At 41.5% G+C, this 20377-nt stretch overlaps 1 protein-coding gene across 9 annotated transcripts in view; it reads right to left on the bottom strand.

Annotated features, from left to right (window-relative positions):
- LOC139475031 (diacylglycerol kinase zeta-like) overlaps positions 1-20377 on the bottom strand; it is a 369426-nt gene that overhangs the window by 24041 nt on the left and 325008 nt on the right. For 8 of the 9 annotated variants that reach the window (XM_071258254.1, XM_071258253.1, XM_071258248.1 and 5 more), the window contains 10 exons: positions 19938-20182; positions 18417-18591; positions 14287-14357; positions 11141-11283; positions 9538-9593; positions 5901-6037; positions 5068-5176; positions 4042-4241; positions 3270-3391; positions 1636-1715 (listed from right to left, as the gene is read on the bottom strand). In XM_071258254.1, coding sequence (XP_071114355.1) covers positions 1636-1715; positions 3270-3391; positions 4042-4241; positions 5068-5176; positions 5901-6037; positions 9538-9593; positions 11141-11283; positions 14287-14357; positions 18417-18591; positions 19938-20182 — 1338 coding nt within the window. The remainder of the gene's footprint in view (positions 1-1635; positions 1716-3269; positions 3392-4041; positions 4242-5067; positions 5177-5900; positions 6038-9537; positions 9594-11140; positions 11284-14286; positions 14358-18416; positions 18592-19937; positions 20183-20377) is intronic. The other variant, XM_071258249.1, reaches the window with a different exon arrangement.

Here is a 20377-nt window from a genome sequence, read left to right as displayed (position 1 = left end):
ACTCTCACTGTAATATGGCTGACAACTCACTCACTCACTCTCACTGTAATATGGCTGACAACTCACTCACTCACTCTTACTGTAATATGGCTGACAACTCACTCACTCACTGTAATATGGCTGACAACTCACTCACTCACTCTCACTGTAATATGGCTGACAACTCACTCACTCTCACTGTAATATGGCTGACAACTCACTCACTCTCACTGTAATATGGCTGACAACTCACTCACTCACTCTCACTGTAATATGGCTGACAACTCACTCACTCACTCTAACTAATATGGCTGACAACTCACTCACTCACTCTCACTGTAATATGGCTGACAACTCACTCACTCTCACTGTAATATGGCTGACAACTCACTCACTCACTCTCACTGTAATATGGCTGACAACTCACTCACTCACTCTAACTGTAATATGGCTGACAACTCACTCACTCACTCTCACTGTAATATGGCTGACAACTCACTCACTCTCACTGTAATATGGCTGACAACTCACTCTAACTGTAATATGGCTGACAACTCACTCACTCTAACTGTAATATGGCTGACAACTCACTCACTCTCACTGTAATATGGCTGACAACTCACTCACTCACTCTCACTGTAATATGGCTGACAACTCACTCACTCACTCTCACTGTAATATGGCTGACAACTCACTCACTCACTCTTACTGTAATATGGCTGACAACTCACTCACTCTCACTGTAATATGGCTGACAACTCACTCACTCACTCTAACTGTAATATGGCTGACAACTCACTCACTCTCACTGTAATATGGCTGACAACTCACTCACTCACTCTTACTGTAATATGGCTGACAACTCACTCACTCACTCACTCTTACTGTAATATGGCTGACAACTCACTCACTCTAACTGTGATATGGCTGACAACTCACTCACTCACTCTAACTGTAATATGGCTGACAACTCACTCACTGTAATATGACTGATAAAGCACTGTAATATGGCTAACTCACTCACTCTCACACACACATTAACAACTTTTTAGCAATAACTTATACTTCAATTTGAAATTACTTTGATTAAGGCAAGTTTATTTCTTGGACCTGTCGGAACTATGGGTTAGAATTTGTCTCCAGTAAACTACACCTCTCATAAGAGACAACTTAATAGGTTGGGCGGTCACATTTGGTGACTTTGTCAATCATCTGTCAACCATACCAATTTGATGTTGTTCATAGTCAATCACTAGTTGGGTCCAGACTATTATTTACAGACAACCATCTCATAGCTGGATTAACAACAAACAAACACACCCTAATCATCAACAGGACCCGTGAAGATCCGGGGTGGAATAGGTCTTCAGCAACCCATGCTTGCCGTAAAAGGCAACTGGGCTTGTCGTAAGGGGCGACTAATGGGATCTGGTGACTTGGTAGATGCATGTCATTGTATCCCAATCGCGTTGATCGATGCTCATGATGTCAATCACTGGATTGTCTGTGCCAGACTCGATTATTTACAGACCGCCTTCATAAAGCTGGAATATTGCTGAGTGCGGCATTAAACAACAAACAAACAAATTATCATCACCAGGTATTTTTAAACAACAAACGAAATGAAAGAATTGTTTTTGTCAGACAATGACCTACCAGGTTCAGCTTGTTGATTTGTTCTCTAACCTGTTCCAGGTCGGCGTTGTTGTCCACGATGATCAACCCTACTGGAATAGCTGGCAAAACAAACAGTCCACACACCGTGGTAACAAGGGCACCCCACATACAGGTAGGTACGTTACTTGAACTTACGTCAACCATAACCACCAGCTCAGGCTACAGTTACGTCTTACACTCATCACAAAGAAGGCTCACTTTATTATCATTGATGTGAGAACACTTAGGTCTTTACTTCTATTTGTCTGTAGTGTGCTTTTAAGCACGTGTTGATATTTAATTTCGACGGGTAAAAGTTATATTGAGTTAGTCAAAGAGTAAATAACACATGTATGATAAAATTGTTATAGCATAGTTGTTTTAGCGTAAGTGAAAAGCACATGCATGGGTATTAAAGGACTATAAAAACCATAAGCCAAGAATGTATTTCATGATTATGTTTGAAAATTACTGTGGTTGCATATAATCATTCAAAAATGAAAAATGTGTAGGTGACTTTGATTACAGGGTAACTGATGAAGGTATGTCCAATGCTTACTAGGTCTAGTGCCTAATATACACCAACAAGTGATGGGGTTGCAGCCCAGAGTCTAGTGCAAACTGGATGAGGCTAGACATGCATGTGATAGGGGTCATGAGTTGGATCAAGGTCAAGGTCAAGGTCAGGGTCAGGTCAGGGGTCAGTCCCAATGTCCATGCAGAACCCAGGTCACATTTTATTCATTGGTATGTACCAAAAAGTGAGAAATGAAATACTTGTTTTTATTGCAATGAGAACTGGTGTAAGAAGTGCAAGGCTTTTGAGCAAACTTTTATTTACTAGTTTGTACTTTTTAAATGGGTCTTATCTTATTTGGAAGTTATCCCCCTGACCATAGTTGTCTTTACTGCATTACCAGCACAATCCTCTTACAAAAACCAATAGACTGACAGCCATGGATCTCCTTGTAGGACATGTTACACCATGTTGTGAGATATGGATATACAGTTCACACAAAAATACACCTTGTGTTTTCAGATGTCAATGCCCAATAACCAAATTAATAACTTGTTAAGCCTTAATGTGTTAGACTGCACTCATTACACAGGTGTAAAGTGATGTCACATTGTCAGAGTATGGAAAGACATTTATCTGAAACTAATATACAATAATTTTGTGTTACTTCAAGATACGAAATATCTGCTATGGAGAGACCACCAGGCCAAATATTGCAGAAAGTTGGCATAATTTTTGTATCCCAAACAGAAAATTTATCAGCAAAGTGCCCTGGCAATGTAACACGTTGCCCTGACAATGTAACACGTTGCCCTGACAATGTAATGTGTTGCCCTGGCAATGTAACACGTTGCGCTGGCAATGTAACACTTTGCCCTGACAAGCCCTGACAATGTAACACGTTGCCCTGACAATGTAACACGTTGCCCTGACAATGTAGCACGTTGCCCTGACAATGTAGCACATTGCCCTGACAATGTAACACGTTGCCCTGACACAGGTCACTGTTGGCTATATGGTGGGTCACAATGTATGTATGGCTAGCTAGAGGATGGAGGAGGCCAAGCTGCAACCAGTGTCATCTTCTCATCATGCACTTTGTCACGTGACAACTTACAAGCTTCCCGGAGTTTGTCTTTGTCGTAGTGCATGGCCTCGTACGTTGCCATGCCGATTCGACTCACTTGGAGCCGTAACCGTTCGGGAACCGAAGGTGGACTGAAAAACGCAAAGTCAGGACTATAGATGGGCTAAAACAGTCTGAGGGGAACCCTGGGGTGAGGTGCTGCTGAAACCAAGGGATTAGTGTATCAGGTTTCACACAAACTCCTAAAACACATTACTGTATTGGACGTTTGTAGCAACATGCATAAGATATGCCCAATATTATAAATATTCAACAGGGATTTAATGTGAAACCTTTTCTAAAATTCTGTAGGGATAAGAAAAAACATATGACTATACCACAAAGAGGGAGCACATATGGATATGGAGAAACATGGTGTGTTCAAGCCAAGAGGCATTAACAATGGTCAATATCCCTGACACTGTAGCTTTTACACATCTTGTTGCTTAAAACGTCAAATACAGTAAGAACTTTGTTACAGCTACACATTACTGCAATTCAAACAAGACTCTGAATTGAGAATAAGAAATGGAAAAGCTCTTTGAGAGTAAAACATAATCCATCATTCAGAATTAAACTATGAGAGAGAAGATACTGACTTCATTACTTAGAATCCATAGCAATACTGCAATAAGATCCTACAATGTTTCTCTGCCCTTAAAAATGTAGTGCATATTGCAACCCATGGTGTGATGGTCTACTGCAGATGTTAAGTACATACTTATTGGTTATTGATGGTCTACGGCAGACGTTAAGTACATACTCATTGGTTATAGGCATTGATCCTCGTCTCTTGGGCTTCATGATCATATTGGCCTGATTGCGAAATCGTATTGAGACGACGGATGGGCGGAGTCGACAAGGTTCGCCATCTAGTTGCATAGGCATGGACTTGTGTGTGGTCAGCTTGACCTCCTGACACTGTATCAAACGTTCACCGTGACCACCCACGTACAATGTTGCCTGGATCGAAAACACAGAGATGGTCAGGAAACTAGGATGCTGCTTGGATTTGGGCTACATTAGTGTTGTTGGAGGGCATGCATTTACGGACCTTTCAGAAAGTCGATCAATATCACGAGGGACTAGAATGGGCTTCACGTATTGTACCCTGAAGAAATATTCCAGGCATATCACAACAAGGGACTGGGATAGTGGGGTAGCCTCGATTCCCCACATAGATACAATATATGAAGCCCATTTCTGGTGTACCCCGCCATGATATTCCTGAAATATTGCTGTAAGCGGCGTAAAACCACACCATCTCACTCAACAAGGGGCTAAAAGAATGGGCTTATTGCACCCTCGTTGGGAATAAAACCTGGTCCCAGATATGAGAAGCCAATGGGCTAACCACTGGCCAACTTACCACCACCACCATCAATTAAGATGCATCAGTGCCTCATGATCATTTTTGCACACACGCGGGTGGTTGGGATAAATGCTACAGTTTGTTCGTTTTGTTTGTTGTTTAACGCCGCACTCAGCAATATTCCAGCTATATGACGCTGGTCTGTACATAATCAAGTCTGGACCAGACAATCCAGTCATTGACATCATGAGCATCGATCCAAACAATTGGGATACAATGACATGCTTCAACCAAGTCAGTAAGCCTGATCACACGATCTTGTTAGTGGCCTATTAGGACAAGTATAGTCGCCTCTTTGGACAAGCATGGGCTGCTGAAGTCCTTTTCTCTACCAGGATCTTCACGGGTCGTAAATGCTACAGCGTCCCATTAATCCCCACCCAACAGTTGCCATGACGACGTGCTGTTGCTACTGACCAGGGAGGAGTATGTGAAGCCCACCACCTCCAGGTAGCCATCGTCGTGTCGTTGTGGCTCAAAGCCCACCGTGGTCGGGTTGCCCCAGGGGAGAGTGCCGCTAGCATACCTAGAACAGGAAGAGACCACACCATGAGATCACATCTGTATCATAGACTGTATGACATCATTGTAGCAGATATAGTACATCATTGTAACACATTGTATCAAATAATTGTTACTGAGAATATCACATGATAGTGACTGAGTGTATAATATAATTGTAACAGTGTATAATATAATTTTAACAGTGTATAACATAATTGTAACAGACTGTATCATATCATAGTAACAAAGTGTGAGTGAGTCAGTATGGTTTTACGTCGCTTTTAGCAATATTCCAGCAATTTCACGGCGGGGGACACCAAGAAATGGGCTTCACACATTGAACCCATGTCGGGAATCGAACCCAGGTCTCTGGCATGATGAGTGAACACTACCTGACCGCCCCTCATAGTAACAGAATGTATAACACAACTGTAACAGAGTGTATCACATTATTGTAAAAGACTCTCACATCATAGTAACAGAGTATCACATAGTAAGAGATAGTATCACATCATTATCACAAATTGTATCACACACCATAGTCACGATAGTATCACATCGTTTCATATAACTGTAACATATATCCCATATCACCCCCTCCCCCCCCCCGGCTCTGTACATACCGTGGAATGTTGAAGAAGAGTAGACAGTGGACCCCCCCCTCACTCCCCCGCTCTGTACATACCGTGGAATGTTGAGGAAGAGTAGACAGTGGACCCCCCCTCACTCCCCCGCTCTGTACATACCGTGGAATGTTGAGGAAGAGTAGACAGTGGAGCTTCATGTCCTGAATCTTCTGTGTGAGGTCCACCCCGTCACACTCCACCTTGATGTGGCCGGAGAAACCCTTCCAGCTCCTCTTCAACAGGTCTCTCCCCCCGGCCTGCACAGAGTCACATGCACAACTAGAGTCTACATAAGGAACATTGGTCAACTGGTCTTGAGGTGTTTGTGTGTTCCTTTATGCCCCAGTCAGCAATATTCCAGCTACACAACTGAGGCCTGAAACTCGTGGAATCTGTGCCAGACCAGCAGCAGTAGATGAGCAATGAGCAATGTCCACACCCTCCTACCCACAGCTAGCCACCAGCCTAGTACCTCGTGTGGCCAGCGACATGTGATCATTCATTACATTTACACAGTCCATTTAAGATATTGAATATGTTTTCCACGTGTTTCATTTTGGATGAGTCTAAACGTTTAGATACACATCTGTCCGGTTAACTTTCATTGAGAAAATATCCGAAAACGTAAAACACTATTTCCATTTGCATAGTTATCCTTTGTTTACATTGGTTGTACAGCTCCAAGTGCTGTCATAGAAGCCCTACAGAGTACTAACGACACAGTCACTTTGATGTATAAAGGTATATGGCCATGCTCCTCACAGTTGCTGTTGTAGCAAGACATCTTTATAATTATTCAAGACAATCTGTTAAATGCACTGAAAGGTTGTACTGCATTAATTTCTGTATTAGCACGCTTGTTCAGAAACTAGAAAAAAGTAATCTAATATGCAAATTAGCCTGTGGCTGTAGTGTAATGCCAAGTCATCACTGCGCGGGAGTGTGCAAAGGTTTCAATGCCATCAGGACAGATGATGACACACAATCAGTCTAGTCACACCTTCAATCCTTCAAATTCTCACTGGCCGCCTTAAGCAAGGGCTACAGCGGCATTCTGACTAGGGCCCGTTCCACAAAATGATCATAACTCCCATCCTTCAACATACACTCACACCAGTGCCCCCAGAATCCTCATAGGGGTTGTTAAGGTCAGAGCTAAAAGGCAGATTGTAACTCCCATCCTTCAACATACACTTATGACAGTCGTAGTCCTACGATCACTTCGTGGAAGGGGGCTCAGGAATCTTCATAGGGGTCGTTAAGGTCAGAGCTAAAAGGCAGATTGTAACTCCCATCCTTCAACATACACTTATGACAGTCGTAGTCCTACGATCACTTCGTGGAGGGGGCTCAGGAATCTTCATAGGGGTTGTTATGGTCAGAGCTAAAAGGGAGATTGTAACTCCCATCCTTCAAGATACACTTATGACAGTCGTAGTTCTACTATCACTTCGTGGAGGGGGCTCAGGAATCTTCATAGGGGTTGTTATGGTCAGAGCTAAAAGGGAGATTGTAACTCCCATCCTTCAAGATACACTTATGACAGTCGTAGTTCTACTATCACTTCGTGGAGGGGGCTCAGGAATCTTCATAGGGGTCTTAAGGTCAGAGCTAAAAGGCAGATTGTAACTCCCATCCTTCAAGATACACTTACGACAGTCGTAGTCCTACGACCACTTCGTGGAAGGGGCTCAGGAATCTTCATAGGGGTCGTTAAGGTCAGAGCTAAAAGGGAGATTGTAACTCCCATCCTTCAAGATACACTTACGACAGTCGTAGTCCTACGACCACTTCGTGGAAGGGGCTCAGGAATCTTCATAGGGGTCGTTAAGGTCAGAGCTAAAAGGCAGATTGTAACTCCAATCCTTCAAGATACACTTACGACAGTCCTAGTCCTACGATCACTTCGTGGAGGGGGCTCAGGAATCTTCATAGGGGTTGTTATGGTCAGAGCTAAAAGGCAGATTGTAACTCCCATCCTTCAAGATACACTTACGACAGTCGTAGTCCTACGATCACTTCGTGGAAGGGGGCTCAGGAATCTTCATAGGGGTCGTTATGGTCAGAGCTAAAAGGCAGATTGTAACTCCCATCCTTCAAGATACACTTACGACAGTCTTAGTCCTACCATCACTTCGTGGAAGGGGCTCAGGAATCTTCATAGGGGTCGTTATGGTCAGAGCTAAAAGGCAGATTGTAACTCCCATCCTTCAAGATACACTTACGACAGTCGTAGTCCTACCATCACTTCGTGGAAGGGGCTCAGGAATCTTCATAGGGGTTGTTATGGTCAGAGCTAAAAGGCGGATTGTAACTCCCATCCTTCAAGATACACTTACGACAGTCTTAGTCCTACGATCACTTCGTGGAAGGAGCTCAGGAATCTTCATAGGGGTCGTTATGGTCAGAGCAGGGGTCCGGAAACCGTCATATGCGCCGGACATGTCCGATTGGGAATCTCAAATGTCCGGTTTAAAATATTGCTTACCGGACATTTAAATTTTTCTGTCTGGACATTTTAAAAAGTATTGTCCGGACATTCTTAAATTTTGACCGGACATTATCAACAGTTAGGACTGAGCAATTTCTTTCTGCAGTTGTAACACAAAGAAGATTATCTACACTGACAAGCTTTGTTTGTTTTGATTGCTGTAAATACATCGTACTTAGAATGATAGTCCAATCGGTCAATCACTGTAATAGGCAATAAACTGAGTTGACACTGATTAATCGAGGATTTATTACTGAGAACATCTTGTTAATTTGAGTAAAGTGTGTTTACAACTGTACATAAATACCTTGCATCATCGATGTACCTCATTATCCTCACAATGCTACGATACGTAACCTCAGACAAGAAGCGAAAGCGTGACGACAGCCAGTCGACCGATGCAGATCAGTCGAGCGGATCTGCCAAACCCTCAAAGTCTGAATGATCATTTTGTAAGTCGTGGCTAACGACTTTCACTTGGTTGACATACAACGAGGATTTGCAGATTTTATTGTTTTCAGTAGCTAGTCGTATATTGAATCTTGATTGACCGCCATTTTGCTTTCTGTGACGATCGATATCAAATTTTTTTATGGTCAATAATTAAGTACAGATGAAAAAGTATTCAAACAACTATTGCAACGATAGTTTAGGATTTATAATTATATTATCTGTCTTGTTTTTAAATAATCTTTAGTTTAAAAAAAAACTTTTCCCATAAGGTCACGTGATAACCAAATATGGGATAATAGTCTCGATCCAAATGTTACAACGCGTACACTTGAGCAGACTCATGAATATTAATTAGACCGTTCACAAAGTTGACAGATCGTTATTATAACAGAAACAAACGTATGTTTTCCATATATATCTAAAATGATATTATTTGTTATTAATTGTCCGGTGAATTAAACAATTTAAATTGAAACAATTCATAATTCATCATATTATGAATACGTAACAACTTGTAATTTGTGTGTAAAAAGTCGTACTAAAACACACTGTTTGAAGGGGGCGTGGCATAAATGTAAACGTCCGATTGGGATTTTAAATTTTCCGGACCCCTGGGTCAGAGCTACACGGGCATCATGATACTCACACCATCAGCTTCCCTCGGCTAGTTTACCTCCTTCACTGTCTGTGACTACAGAAGTCAAATACAAGTGTACCTCTGATGATTAACATTTTAAACTGAATAAATAACAGAGTTTTACACGTATAATACGTTTTGCCTGGATGAAAGTTTTATTAATAGATATCACTTACCCCTGCATAGAATATTTTGTTTCGTAACCTGCTATTGAACTTCTCAGGGTTCGCCTCTGAAATAAGAAAATAAGATGTATTAATTGTTGCCATTCATAATACTCATGCTTGTATTAATGAGCTAAGACTGTTTGGTTCTTCTCATACTAACTTTCTTGGTTGGGTTACAAACAGTATAAAACAGACTAAACTAACTAGCACCACCAGAACAAGGTGAAAGACAACCCAGGTTTACTCAGGACAAGAGAGCCATGCAATGGCAGTCAGTCACACTCATCCTCTATATGTAAGGGACTCCTGGGATTTGTTAGTGGTGAACGACAACCCAGGTTTACTCAGGACAAGAGAGCCATGCAATGGCAGTCAGTCACACTCATCCTCTATATGGAAGGGATTCCTGGGATTCGTAAGAACGAACGAAGCCATGTTTGCAAAGTCTGACGGTAACCTGGGATTCGTAAATGGTGAAAGACAATCCAGGTTTACTAAGAACAAGAGAACGAAGCAATGTTTGTAATGTCTGACGGTACCATGGGATTTGTAAGTGGTGAAAGACAACCCAGGTTTACTAAGAACAAGAGAGCGAAGCCAAATTTGTAATGTCTGATGGTAACCTGGGATTCGTAAGTGGTGAAAGACAACCCAGGTTTACTCAGAACAAGTGAACGAAGCAATGTTTGTAATGTCTGATGGTAACCTGGGATTCGTAAGTGGTGAACGACAATCCAGGTTTACTAAGAACAAGAGAACGAAGCAATGTTTGTAATGTCTGATGGTTACCTGGGATTCGTAAGTGGTGAAAGACAACCCAGGTTTACTAAGAACAAGAGAACAAAGCCATGTTTGTAATGTCTGATGGTAACCTGGGATTCGTTAATGGTGAAAGACAACTGAGGTTTACTAAGAACAAGAGAACGAAGCAATGTTTGTAATGTCTGATGGTAACCTGGGATTCATAAATGGTGAAAGACAACTAAGGTTTACTAAGAACAAGAGAACGAAGCCATGTTTGTAATGTCTGATGGTAACCTGGGATTCGTAAGTGGTGAAAGACAACTGAGGTTTAGTGAGAACAAGAGAACAAAGCCATGTTTGTAATGTCTGATGGTAACCTGGGATTCGTAAGTGGTGAAAGACAACCCAGGTTTACTAAGAACAAGAGAACGAAGCCATGTTTGTAATGTCTGATGGTTACCTGGGATTCGTAAGTGGTGAAAGACAACCCAGGTTTACTAAGAACAAGAGAACGAAGCCATGTTTGTAATGTCTGATGGTTACCTGGGATTCGTAAGTGGTGAACGACAACCCAGGTTTAGTGAGAACAAGAGAACAAAGCCATGTTTGTAATGACTGATGGTAACCTGGGATTCGTAAGTGGTGAAAGACAACCCAGGTTTACTAAGAACAAGAGAAGGAAGCCATGTTTGTAATGTCTGATGGTTACCTGGGATTCGTAAGTGGTGAACGACAACCAAGGTTTACTAAGAACAAGAGAAGGAAGCCATGTTTGTAACGTCTGACGGTACCCTGGGAGGTGAAATAGGTGAAAGACAACTGAGGTTTACTCAGTGCGAGGGATGACAGGGATAGTGAGATGTCTCACCCCGAGATTCGTGGAACTCCAAGGACACATGAGCGTCAGCACCAAGACTGAAGTAGTTGTTGAAGATTTCTAGGGGCAGCGTCTCCGCTCCTCCCTCCTCATCTGGCTCGGCAGCTGTGTTAGGGGTCACACTGATGTTCCACCTGTAACAGGGAGGAGTGAGTGAGTGACCATTCTTAAGCCTTGAGGATGCAAGTTAGTCATTTATTACACAACAAAATGATTATTTAGAATTTCACTCTCGTCTAACTAGCCATGACCACAATAAAGAATAATGCAAGTTACTGTCCTGAGGTCATTGAATGACATACCCTAGCAATATATGAGTATGTTTGTTATTGAATACACTATATTCCAGCAATACTTCTGCAATATGATTACAGCCTGCAAATAATCGAGTATGGGTCAGACATTCCAGTGACTGATATCGTGGGCAATGAACCATGCTGTTGGGGAACAATGACACACAAATAAGCAAGTCACTGAGTCTGACCACCAATTGGTCACTTCTAATGACCGGCACAGATTTTGGTGGACCAGTTCTAACCCAGGGTCAAGATCAGCATGGGGTAGTGAAGTAAAAAATGATATTCTTTTAAGTTGTAGTAAGCAATATTATCTATAATTCTGTCCTGGAATCCCCCAAGGGTTTATCTCAGCAAAAACACAAAAGGGTGAGTCAGTCACGTGGAGCTGAATACCTCATAGCAATGCTTCAGAATGTCAGCTTCAGAATGTGGGGAGAAGATTTGAATGTTGGTTATCGACTTTGATCAAATTCATAAATCCACAAGCATGGGTACAGACCTTTGAAACCATTATCAAGGGGAAAATAAGGGATTCAAACCTATGACCAGCGGATCCTGCCAGTTATAGGCTGAGACCACTTGGCCACCCACCTATGACCCAATAATGCATCAGTAATGGAAACATGAAATTGAAGCACCAGTAAAATCTCCAGAATCTTCCAATGATGATTTACCTTCCCCTGTACACAACCATGATCTACTGTCGACACACAGGAATATATGTATCTATTGTCATGCCACCAATGACAGTCATACTACCTGGATGGGAGATAACAGTCATACTACCTGGATGGGAGATAACAGCAATACTACCTGGATGGGAGATAACAGCAATACTGCCTGGATGGGAGATAACAGCTATACTACCTGGATGGGAGATAACAGTCATACTGCCTGGATGGGAGATAATAGTCATACTACCTGGATGGGAGATAACAGTCATACTACCTGGATGGGAGATAACAATCATACTACCTGGATGGGAGATAACAGTCATACTACATGGATGGGAGATAACAGTCATACTGCTTGGATGGGAGATAATAGTCATACTACCTGGATGGGAGATAACAGTCATACTACCTGGATGGTAGATAACAGCAATACTGCCTGGATGGGAGATAACAGTCATACTACATGGATGGGAGATAATAGTCATACTACCTGGATGGGAGATAACAGCAATACTGCCTGGATGGGAGATAATAGTCATACTACATGGATGGGAGATAACAGTCATACTACCTGGATGGGAGATAATAGTCATACTACATGGATGGGAGATAACAGCTATACTACCTGGATGGGAGATAATAGTCATACTGCCTGGAAGGGAGATAATAGTCATACTGCCTGGATGGGAGATAACAGTCATACTACCTGGATGGGAGATAACAATCATACTACCTGGATGGGAGATAACAGTCATACTACATGGATGGGAGATAACAGTCATACTACCTGGATGGGAGATAACAGTCATACTACATGGATGGGAGATAACAGCCATACTGCCTGGATGGGCCATAATAGTCATACTGCCTGGATTGGAGATAACAGTCATACTGCCTGGAAGGGAGATAATAGTCATACTGCCTGGATGGGAGATAACAGTCATACTACCTGGATGGGAGATAACAATCATACTACCTGGATGGGAGATAACAGTCATACTACATGGATGGGAGATAACAGTCATACTACCTGGATGGGAGATAACAGTCATACTACCTGGATGGGAGATAACAGCGATAATGCCTGGATGGGAGATAATAGTCATACTACCTGGATGGGAGATAACAGTCATACTACCTGGATGGGAGATAACAGTCAAACTACCTGGATGGGAGATAACAGCAATACTACCTGGATGGGAGATAACAGCAATACTGCCTGGATGGGTGATAATAGTCATACTACATGGATGAGCGATAATAGTCATACCACCTGGATGGGAGATAACAGTCATACTGCCTGGATGGGAGATAACAGTCATACTACCTGGAAGGGAGATAACAGTCATACTGCTTGGATGGGAGATAACAGCCTTACTACCTGGATGGGAGATAACAGTCATACTACCTGGATGGGCTATAATAGTGATACTGCCTGGATGGGAGATAACAGCCATACTCTCTGCATGGGAGATAACAGTCATACTGCTTGGATGGGAGATAACAGTCATACTGCCTGGATGGGAGATAACAGTCATACTACCTGGATGGGAGATAATGGTCATACTACCTGGATGGGAGATAACAGCCATACTGCCTGGATGGGCCATAATAGTCATACTGCCTGGATTGGAGATAACAGTCATACTGCCTGGATGGGAGATAACAGTCATACTACCTGGATGGGTGATAACAGTCATACTGCCTGGATGGGAGATAACAGTCATACTACCTGGATTGGAGATAACAGTCATACTGCCTGGATGGGAGATAACAGTCATACTGCCTGGATGGGTGATAACAGTCATACTGCCTGGATGGGACATAACAGTCATACTACCTGGATGGGAGATAACAGCAATACTACCTGGATGGGTGATAACAGTCATACTACCTAGACTGGAGATAACAGTCATACTACCTGGCTGGGAGATAACAGCCATACTACCTGGACGGGAGGTAACAGTCATACTGCCTGGACAGGAGATAACAGTGATATTTCCTGGCTAGGAGATAACAGCCATGCTGCCTTGGATAGGAGATAACAGCAATACTACCTGGATAGGAGATAACAGCAATACTACCAGGATGGGAGATAACAGCCATATACCTGGATGGGAGATAACAGCCATACTACCTGGATGAGAGATAACAAGGAACTTACCGGTCCAGCTGAACCACCTGTCCATCTTCAACATTGCATAAGATTTTAGAAATGGGTTCATCGGTGTAGCCCTGTAACACAGCAGATCAAACATTTAGTTAAACATTCTAAAATGTGGGTGTGTGAAGGTTGTTCAAGACAGATCACAGGCAGAAATTTTAAAAAATCATGCATGTATCATGCACCACACAGGTAGCCAAATTGTAATCAAATACTGTTTTCCAGTCTACCCTATTATTTTGTTATTTTAAATCTGTTTAATATCAAAAGCAATATCTGTATTTTGTGGTATTGTAAAATGCTTTCATGATCACCAGTACTATGATCATTGCCTTATAGTGAGAGTGTAAAATTATGTCAAGAAAATTAATACTAATATATCACTGGATTTTAAAAAGAATAATGCAAATGTGACCATGAAAACATGCATCAGCTCTTAGGCAAACAAAGCTGGTAGACATGGAAGATTTTGCTCTTAATAGCATACATTGGATCACATGAATATTCATGAGTTCTCTGATTTACAATACATGTACAAGCTTGGTCTACCCGACCACCACCAGCTGATTCAAATTGGACAATGAGACAAATTTATCAGTAATGTACTCATCAAGGAATACATTTATTTTTGGAGGCCCTTTCCCAGGTTGATTTTAAACAATGTTTATTTGGTTACATACATGTCCTAGTTTTAACAACCCCCAAAATATAACAAAAGTGACCGCCCGCTCACCCGCCCGCCTGCACTATATGTTCTAAAGCCACTGCCTGAGAACCAATTCTTTTATTTTTTTAAGCCTTATAAACAATATGATTGGACATTAGGATACCTGATACCAAAGGTCAAACAGCAGTGTCACCATGCCGCCACACTGAAACCTTGACAACATGGACAATGATGTGCGGACATATCAGAAGTTGAAGACATGATGAGACAAGGTGTTAATAAAGGCCGGAGTTTTATGTTGAAAGTATGAAAAGTATCACTATGTAAAGTGTGATCTGAGTGTACACAAGAAATATATGACAAATGTGAGGTGTCTATCGTACAATAAAACACTGCAGGGAGAATAAACCATGAGGGGCGCAGCTCACATTTGATTTTCCAGAACTGACATCATGATAGACTAAAGTTTTATCTTGAAATAAACCACGCTTTGTTCTTCATTTTTCTTTGCGATTTATCGCGTATCTTATATTTTTCCATACAGAACACCAACAACCCTAATAACAGCCTTACTAATGAGTTTCCATCACAAAACAATTGTATATACATGCTGACATTTAATCATGGAAACGAATAAAGAAACAATGAAAAGAATGGGAAATAAACTTTACTGTACATTTGAAATAGCATGTGTACAAAGTCAAGACATGTACGAATCAAATGTTGAGTTGTTTTCGTGTGCATGTTTCCAAGGCTGGGAACCCATGATAGCATATGATCTTACAGTGTCTAATACTAGGTGTTCCCTTATTCATTTGCATCAGTAAAAATGTACCTTCATCTGTTAATTGGATGCTCTCCAACTATCTGCTATTTTCCTGACAACCCAGCATCAGTGTTCAAACTACAAGGGACATTATCTTCGTTATAGGTTCATTAAGGTTATTATCGAGTTGTCAATTAGCGCTCATCTTTGGATTAGTGTCACCTGGATTAATTTGACTAATATACTCAGGTACCCCAACTAATCAGTAATGTCAGTGGGGACAGCAGATATGTATTCAGTCAAACAGTGTCCACTACTGTACATGACAAAATGGACTCTCCACTAATGAGGTCCAAATACTTAGTACCAGTTTGAAGCTAGGAGCCAATATAATACATACTACTCAAAAGAAACTAAGGGCCACCTGATACTTTCATATTACAATAGTTAATCTGTCAGGCCAGGAAGATCCTCATTCTCCATGGCTGCAGCCTTGGTCTTCTCTCTATATAATTTGTGTTGTTCAATTTAAAGTTTTGATGGCAACACTGATGTAATTATGTAACAGGGAGCAGTATTTACAGAAGTCAGTGGGGCCAGTGTACCAATACCTTTCAAGTTAGTTGAATAAAATATGTTTAAACTATAACTCCATATCCTGCAAAATTAATTTGTTTTTTCAGTACTTCAAGTAAATATATTTTAAAGTGAAAGTGATAATATTGGATATGACTGCCTCCTTGGTCAAGTGGTAGAGTGTCTGCTCAGAGAGCGGAGGGTCCAGGGTTCGATCCCCGGCAGCGTCAAACCAAGAGATGTCAAAAGATAGTACTTGTAACCCTGCTTGGGCTCAGCATTAAGGGGCTAAAAATACAAGGACTGGTTGGCTTGGAGTCAGTATACTGTGTCTGTGTGGGGTATTCATGTCAAACTGCGGAATGGTATCTCAGTGGGCTAGCTCTATGAAATTGGCATCAGTCCAGACGAGTACAAGCAGCCACACACACACGTGCATGCACATCGCTCAATAAGTACAATAATCTTGAAGGCAACGTTAAACCCCATTTCACCTCACCTCACCTCACCACAAAATATTTCATATTAAGGTATTTGTGTTAATTTCTGCTCCATAACCTTCCCATAGTTTACTATTACTATATAAAACAAGCAACTGACACTGCCCTTATTCACAAAATACCTGGTGAAAGTTTCAAACATTTTCAAAATGAAAGAATAAAAGAGAATAGAACAGTAAAGATGTCAATATTTGTTCTAAGACGGTTTCAGAGGTTGTCAATGTTGATTTACATCTTAGCATAATTACAGACACATATCGTTGTGACATTTCATAACAGAGAAAAAAAATCTGACCTTTAAGACAAGAAATTAAAAAAAACTGTAAGTAGGAGAAATTAAGGCAATCATATACAGGAGGGAACTTTTACGTATCAATTACAGCCATATATGATCTTGACGTCCTAATACAGACTTAACAAACCTCTGAATCTGCAGCACACACCCATTTTGATATTCCTGGTTGGGATAATGTAATAGCCATCAAATAAATGTTTTCATCGGAGAAAAATAATGTTAAGATTTCCTTCACCATTGCTTGGAAGCCATTTTGTTTTTGATCATTTATGATCAATACCACATGTAGATATCTACATACTGCGAAACTAGCCAAATTACAAAAAAGATCACGGAAAATAAGCAAAGAATAATATCACAATTCAGAACAGACTAATTATGTTTCTGGTTTAATGGAGGAGCCCACCATTACAAAATGAAATAAAACAGCATAAATTAATATCTGCATGAGGTAACTAAAAGTAAGCTCATTTCAAACCCATTTCCCTAATGTTTTTGTCTTGATCCTCTATCTCACATCTTTATCCAAGGAAAATAAAACAACTAGTCTAATAATCAACAAGCATATACATTTCTAAAGTTTGTAACTTTTCTCAAACCAACAATGAAAACATGTAATTTTCTAAACCAGCATAACCCCAATCATTAGAAGATTTATATTTTGACAAGTTCCTCAACATGAATACCATGAATACCATGAGTGAGTGAGTGAGTGAGTATGGTTTTACGCCGTTTTTAGCAATATTCCAGCAATATCACAGCGGGGGACACCAGAAATTGGCTTCACACATAGTACCCATATCGGGAATCGAACCCGGGACTTCGGCGTGACGAGTGAACACTTTAACCACTAGGCTACCTCACCGTCCCGCTCTACATTAGTGAGTGAGTGAGTATGGGGAATTGAACCCAGACCTTCTGCATAATTAGTGAACACTTTAACCACTAGGCTAACTCACCGTCCCGCTCTACATTGGTGAGTGAGTGAGTATGGGGAATTGAACCCAGGCCTTCTGCATAATGAGTGAACACTTTAACCACTAGGCTACCTCACCGTCTCGCTCAATCACTCACCAATGAAGAGAGAGTATTGAGCATGTGGGGAATCGAACCCAGGTCTTCTATATGAAACACTGTATGACAAGTGCCCCCAACAGGATGTTCCTGTAGTGACTAGGTAGGTGAAACACTGTATGACAAGTGCCCCCAATAGGATGTTCCTGTAGTGCACTAGGTAGGTGAAACACTGAATGACAAGTGCCCCCAACAGGATGTTCCTGTAGTGACTAGGTAGGTGAAACACTTGCTGATAGAAGCGAGACTTACCCCTCCCCAGTTGAGTGTTCTGGCCAGGTCGTTGCCGGTTCCGATGGGGAGGATGGCGACAGGGGGTGGGGGCGAGATCCCCAGGGAGTCCAGCATGGACAGAATCCAGTCCACCGTACCGTCTCCCCCACAGGCCAACAGGCGAAGGTTAGGCACTTTCTTGAACAATTCCAGACTGAAATACAGAGCATGGGTCAACTGAGTGACAGTTTATATACATTTTACTTGACTGATGTCAAACTAAAATTGATGTATCAATTGTTAAAAGCTGCCTGCAACTATGAATCTTATGGCTGGAAGGGAAATAAAACATATATATTATTTTCCTGCATTAAATTTTGAGCCGAAGATATTGGAAACCAACAAATGAAAATAAAAACGATAGGCCAAAATAATGCTGCTCATTGTCACAGAACCTGGATAGAAATTATGCCATTGATATAACTCTCCGTGTTCTAGTGATAGAGCTTTCGCCCAGAGAAGGGGGAGGTTCGGGGTTCGATCCCCGTCATGTCATACCAGAAGCATAGGGTTTGCCTCACAACCATTAGATATGTTGGTAGTGAAAATGAGAATATGTTGGCACATTTGAAAAATTTGAAAAGATTTTATAGCGTGATTACGTCCAAAACTTAAATGAATGGCTGTGATTGAATGGATGTAAGGTATTCAATGGAATTATGGACATCACACATTGTACCCATGTAGGAATGAGCAAACACTTTAAACACGAGGCTACCCCACTACCTCCCACAACAAGCCAACACACTGTGATATAACTGAAATAATGTCCAAAACACTGTCAAAGCAAACTCAATCACTCATTCTCTGAGTGTTGTCTTTGAACATTATTTCAGCAAGCTGTTGCGACTTACTCGCATTGGCTCCCTACAGGTCTCAGACATGAACCACTCTGATCAACCCACAAGCACAATTATTGTTTCAAAAGACAATACCCGTGAAGATCCGGGGTAGAATTGGTCTTCAGCAACCACTGCTTGCCGAAAGAGGCGACAATGCTTGTAGTAAGAGGTGACTGACGGGATCGGGTGGTCAGACTCGCCGACTTGGTTCATGCATGTCATCGTATCCCAATTGCATACATCAATACTCCTAATGTCAATCACTGGATTGTCGGGTCCAGACTCGATTATTTACGGACCACCGTCATATAGCTGATGAGTGGGGTGTTCAACAACAAACAAAAAATAAACAAATAAAAAGATTAAAATTTGGCTGAATCGGGAGTTCAAACCTACTGAGGTGCTGCCATGGCTAGGTGATGCAACCATAACTACTGGGTAGCCCCTGCCTTGTGGTGTAACATGGGGCCTGCCAAATGCTTTGGCTTAAAAAATAAAATGCGACTACATGATGCTGCTGTGGTGCCTGACAACCAAAACGTTCTTTTTTTAGTCTTAAAAATAAAAATGTAGCTAGGCACAAATTGAACCACAAGACTCCGCATGAGAATGTTCTATTGGAGCTATTTCTGCCAATTTGAAATAAAATGTTTCTCACCCAAACTGTGGTCCTCCTTGTGTCAAGTCAAACACTTGCCGCGGGTTCAGGAGCCAGCTGAACTTGTGGAAGAGTTTTGCCCCCTGATTGCCACCACTCTTGGGGTTTATAAAAACCAGGAGCGGCTTTAAAAGCGGTGATGGAATCGGTTTGATCAGAAATGGTTTTTGTTCATCTTTACTTCGCCTTTTCTTCAAGGATGCTTTCCTTTTCTTACTAGCCCGAAGTGAAGATTTGAAGGAACCCTGTCGCAGACGGAAAGTATTTATTTCAAACAGTGCTCAAGATTATATAAAATAGTTTTTTTCTTGTTTCAAAGCACAATCACATTACTTGGGAATATTGGTCAAATATCGGTTGAGGGCAACAACGATAAAGAAAATCAATATTCTTTGTTCACTAGCACTGATGAGACATTCTAACATATAACATACCATCCC

This window comes from Haliotis cracherodii, unplaced genomic scaffold (genome assembly GCF_022045235.1).
Source record: "Haliotis cracherodii isolate W230 unplaced genomic scaffold, xgHalCrac1.p SCAF_3, whole genome shotgun sequence".
NCBI lineage: Eukaryota > Metazoa > Mollusca > Gastropoda > Lepetellida > Haliotidae > Haliotis > Haliotis cracherodii.
This window is presented reverse-complemented; position numbering and strand designations above follow the sequence as displayed.